Source organism: Scyliorhinus canicula, chromosome 1 (genome assembly GCF_902713615.1).
Source record: "Scyliorhinus canicula chromosome 1, sScyCan1.1, whole genome shotgun sequence".
In the NCBI taxonomy this organism is placed as follows: Eukaryota; Metazoa; Chordata; class Chondrichthyes; order Carcharhiniformes; family Scyliorhinidae; genus Scyliorhinus; species Scyliorhinus canicula.
The window spans coordinates 23,202,094-23,206,815 of record NC_052146.1 but is presented as its reverse complement, the minus strand read 5'-3'; the positions used below and the strand labels follow the sequence as shown (position 1 = coordinate 23,206,815).

Below are 4,722 nucleotides of genomic sequence, written 5' to 3'. Positions count from 1 at the left end.
GCTGTCTGGGGGTCTCTGTGTCAGTTGGGTGCTGTCTGGGGGTCTCTGTGTCAGTTGGGTGCTGTCTGGGGGTCTCTGTGTCAGTTGGGTGCTGTCTGGGGGGTCTGTGTGTCAGTCGGGTGCTGTCTGGGGGTCTCTGTGTCAGTTGGGTGCTGTCTGGGGGTCTCTGTCAGTTGGGTGCTGTCTGGGGGTCTGTGTCAGTTGGGTGCTGTCTGGGGGTCTGTGTCAGTTGGGTGCTGTATGGCGGTCTCTGTGTCATTTGGGTGCTGTCTGGGGGTCTGTCAGTTGGGTGCTGTCTGGGGGGTCTGTAAATATTTTGGGTACTGTGTGGGGGTCTGTGTATAATTTGTGGCTGGTTTAGCACTGGGCTAAATTGCTGGTTTTGAAAGCAGACCAAGGCAGGCCAGCAGCACGGTTCAATTCCCGTAGCAGCCTCCCCGAACAGGCGCCGGAATGTTTTTCACAGTAACTTGATTTGAAGCCTACTTGTGACAGTAAGCGATTTTCATTTCATTTCATTTCATTTGGGTGCTGTGTGGGGGTCTGTGTATAATGTGGGTGCTGTGTGGGGGTCTGTGTATAATGTGGGTGCTGTGTGGGGGTCTGTGTATAATGTGGGTGCTGTGTGGGGGTCTGTGTATAATGTGGGTGCTGTGTGGGGGTCTGTGTATAATGTGGGTGCTGTGTGGGGGTCTGTGTATAATGAGGGTGCTGTGTGGGGGTCTGTATAATGAGGGTGCTGCTTGGGGGTCTGTGTATAATATGGGTGCTGTGTGGGGGTCTCTGTGTCAGTTGGGTGCTGTGTGGGGGTCTGTATATTTTGGGTGCTGTGTGGGGGTATGTGTATAATGTGGGTGCTGTGTGTGGATCTGTGTGTAATGTGGGTGCTGTGTGGGGGTCTGTGTATAATGTGGGTGCTGTGTGGGGGTCTGTGTATAATGTGGGTGCTGTGTGGGGGTCTGTGTATAATTTGGGTGCTGTGTGGGGGTCTGTGTATAATGTGGGTGCTGTGTGGGGGCTGTGTATAATGTGGGGGTCTGTGTATAATGTGGGTGCTGTGTGGGGTCTGTGTATAATGTGGGTGCTGTGCGGGGGTCTGTGTATAATGTGGGTGCTGTGTGGGGGTCTGTGTATAATGTGGGTGCTGTGTGGGGGGCTGTGTATAATGTGGGTGCTGTGTGGGGGTCTGTGTATAATGTGGGTGTTGTGTGGGGGTCTGTGTATAATGTGGGATCTGTGTGGGGGTCTGTGTGCAATGTGGGGGTCTGTGTATAATGTGGGTGCTGTGTGGGGGTCTGTGTATAATGTGGGAGCTGTGTGGGGGTCTGTGTGCAATGTGGGGGTCTGTGTATAATGTGGGTGCTGTGTGGGGGTCTGTGTATAATGTGGGTGCTGTGTGGGGGTCTGTGTATAATGTGGGTGCTGTGTGGGGGTCTGTGTATAATGTGGGTGCTGTGTGGGGGTCTGTGTATAATGTGGGTGCTGTGTGGGGGTCTGTGTATAATGGCGGTGCTGTGTGGGGGTCTGTGTATAATGTGGGTGCTGTGTGGGGGTCTGTGTATAATGTGGGTGCTGTGTGGGGGTCTGTGTATAATGTGGGTGCTGTGTGGGGGTCTGTGTATAATGTGGGTGCTGTGTGGGGGTCTGTGTATAATGTGGGTGCTGTGTGGGGGTCTGTGTATAATGGCGGTGCTGTGTGGGGGTCTGTGTATAATGTGGGTGCTGTGTGGGGTCTGTGTATAATGTGGGTGCTGTGTGGGGGTCTATTTTTTAGTGTTCGCCTTTACAGATAACATTGTTTGCGCGAACGAGCTAATTTTGTGCAGAATAAAGTGACAGAATAAATCTGGTGGAGACAGATAGTCCCCGCTCCAGATCCAACTGGTGAAGAAAATCATTCCCACGTTGCGCATTGAAGACCTCAAACCCTGAGAGTGAATGAAAACCTGACAAAGTTCAACTCCTGGCGAAGGAAAGTACGGCTGGCATCCTGCCTCCTGATGTGATTGAAAATGAAATAAACCGCCTGTGGGGTGGGCGGGGACTTGTTGGTAACAGACCAAGTGAGTGTCTCTTTAAGAGTTGGAGTGGGTGTGTGTGTGGTTGGAGCTGTCCCTTTAAGAGCTGCTGATTGGTGATTGGGAAGGGGTTAGTGTTGGCAGGGGCGGACCCTGGGGTATATCAGCTCCAGCAGCAGCCCCACAGTCAGAAGCCACAGTCAGAAGCTACTTTGCGATGGATGTGTTTGTGATTCCGCTGGAGGAGGGCGATAACGACAATGACAGTTCCTATTATGACAGCGGGCCGCAGTGTGACTACACCGAGTGGGAGCACTCGTCCTCCTTGGTGCCCATCCTCTACATGCTGGTGTTTGTATTCGGGCTGTCGGGCAATGCAGTGGTTATGTGCACCGTGTGGAGGTCCCGCACCAAGAGGAGGTCAGCAGATATTTACATTGGCAACCTGGCCCTGGCTGACTTGGCCTTTGTGCTCACCCTGCCTCTGTGGGCTGTGTACTCGGCTCTGGACTATCACTGGCCATTCGGCTGGATTCTCTGCAAACTCAGCAGTTACCTGGTGATGATCAACATGTACGCCAGCGGCTTCTGCCTGACCTGCCTGAGCTTTGACCGCTACCTGGCCATTGTGCACTCTCTATCCAGTAACAAGGTGCGCTCCAGGAGGACCACACTCCTCTCACTCACCCTCATCTGGTTCCTGGCTGGCATCTTGGCCCTGCCAGCCTTACTCCTGCGCCGGACCAAGGGCAGCGAGAACCAGACGGCCTGTGCCATGGACTACAGCTGGGTGGCGAGTGAGAACACCGAACATTTGTGGGTGGGGGGGATCAGCCTGTTCGCCAGCACCATGGGCTTCCTGCTGCCTTTCCTCCTCATGTCCACCTTCTACTGTGCCATTGGCAACACGGTCACAAGGCACTTCCACAACGTCAAGAAGGAAGAGCAGAAGAAGAAGCGCCTGTTGAAGATCATCACCGCCCTGGTTCTGGTGTTTGCAGCCTGCTGGCTCCCATTCCACATCATCAAAGCCATTGACGCCTTCATCTGGCTGGAATTGATGGACATTCCCTCCTGCCCCTTCGATGAATTCCTCCACTTGGCCCATCCTTACGCTACCTGTATGGCCTACATCAACAGCTGCCTCAACCCCTTCCTCTACGCCTTCTTTGACCAGCGTTTCCGATCGCAGTGTCTGTGTGTGCTGCGCTGTTCCAGGTTAAAGAAAGCTCTGCACGCCCCCATCACCTCCATCTCCTCCAGCATGAGCAATCCCACCAAAACCGAGGCGCCTTCTTCTGCCACTAAAGTCTAACATTCCCCAGGAGAGAGACAGACACTCCAGGTCACCCCCAAGTACTTTCCCCTTCCTGCCTGTTCATCAAACCAATGTCCTCACCCACCCGGGACAAACTGCACCCGGGACAAACTGCACCCGGGACACACCCGGGACAAACTGCACCCGGGACAAACTGCACCCGGGACAAACTGCACCCGGGACACACCCGGGACAAACTGCACCCGGGACAAACTGCACCCGGGACAAACTGCACCCGGGACACACCCGGGACAAACTGCACCCGGGACAAACTGCACCCGGGACACACCCGGGACAAACTGCACCCGGGACACACCCGGGACAAACTGCACCCGGGACACACTGCACCCGGGACAAATTGCACCCGGGACACACCCGGGACAAACTGCACCAGGGACAAACTGCACTCGTCCCGCACTGGACCAGGGACACACTGCACCCGGGACGAACTGCACCAGGGACACACTGCACCCGGGACACTGCACCCGGGACAAACTGCACCCGGGACACACTGGACCCGGGACGCACTGGACCCGGGACGGTCCCGGGACGCACTGGACCCGGGACGGACCCGGGACACACTGGACCCGGGACGGTCCCAGGACACACTGGACCCGGGACAAACTGCACCACCGACATTTGGGCATTAGGAGGCTGGAATCGGCCAGTAATTCTCTCAATTCCCAAAGCAACCTCTTCCCAGGACATCCTGGAGATATTCCTGCTCAGTGCTCAAGCTCAGTGCTGGAGGTGATATTTTAATTCTAAGAACTTTAGGGATGTTGTGAATGGGGAGAGGGATTCTCCAAGGACAGGAGCTGGTTTCTTCTGTCTCAAGATGTCTTATCTTCCAGTGCCTTGTTTCCCCGCCACCTTCCCCATCTCTCTCCTCTTCTTCCTCCCTCTGCCCATCCCTCCCTCCCTCCCTCTGGCCTCTCCTCCCTTGCTCCCAGTGTGGTTTGAAATCAGTTCAGAACCCGGCTTGTACCTGAAGACAGAGCGACAATGAGTCTCGGAGTGGATGCTCCCTCTCCCCGGAGTGGGTGTTCTCTCCCCGGAGTGGGTGCTCTCTCCCCGGAGTGGGTGCTCCCTCTCCCCGGAGTGGATGCTCCCTCTCCCCGGAGTGGATGCTCTCTCTCCCCGGAGTGGATGCTCTCTCTCCCCGGAGTGGGTGCTCTCTCTCCCCGGAGTGGATGCTCTCTCCCCCCGGAGTGGATGCTCCCTCTCCCCGGAGTGGATGCTCCCTCTCCCCGGAGTGGATGCTCTCTCTCCCCGGAGTGGATGCTCCCTCTCCCCGGAGTGGGTGCTCTCTCTCCCCGGAGTGGATGCTCTCTCCCCCCGGAGTGGATGCTCCCTCTCCCCGGAGTGGATGCTCCCTCTCCCCGG

General features: G+C 56.1%; 1 protein-coding gene across 1 annotated transcript; it reads left to right on the top strand.

The window, feature by feature from the left end:
* Window positions 1-2,218: 2,218 nt before the first annotated feature.
* aplnra (apelin receptor a) lies at window positions 2,219-4,505 on the top strand. Its single transcript, XM_038822197.1, has one exon. The coding sequence runs from the start codon at window positions 2,236-2,238 to the stop codon at window positions 3,331-3,333; it is 1,098 nt and encodes a 365-aa protein (XP_038678125.1). The 5' UTR covers window positions 2,219-2,235; the 3' UTR covers window positions 3,334-4,505.
* The last annotated feature ends 217 nt before the right edge of the window (window positions 4,506-4,722 follow it).

Bases quoted from the DNA above. Each gene is read 5' to 3' on its own strand.
- aplnra (XM_038822197.1), top strand. From the start codon at position 2,236: ATGGATGTGTTTGTGATTCCGCTGGAGGAGGGCGATAACGACAATGAC.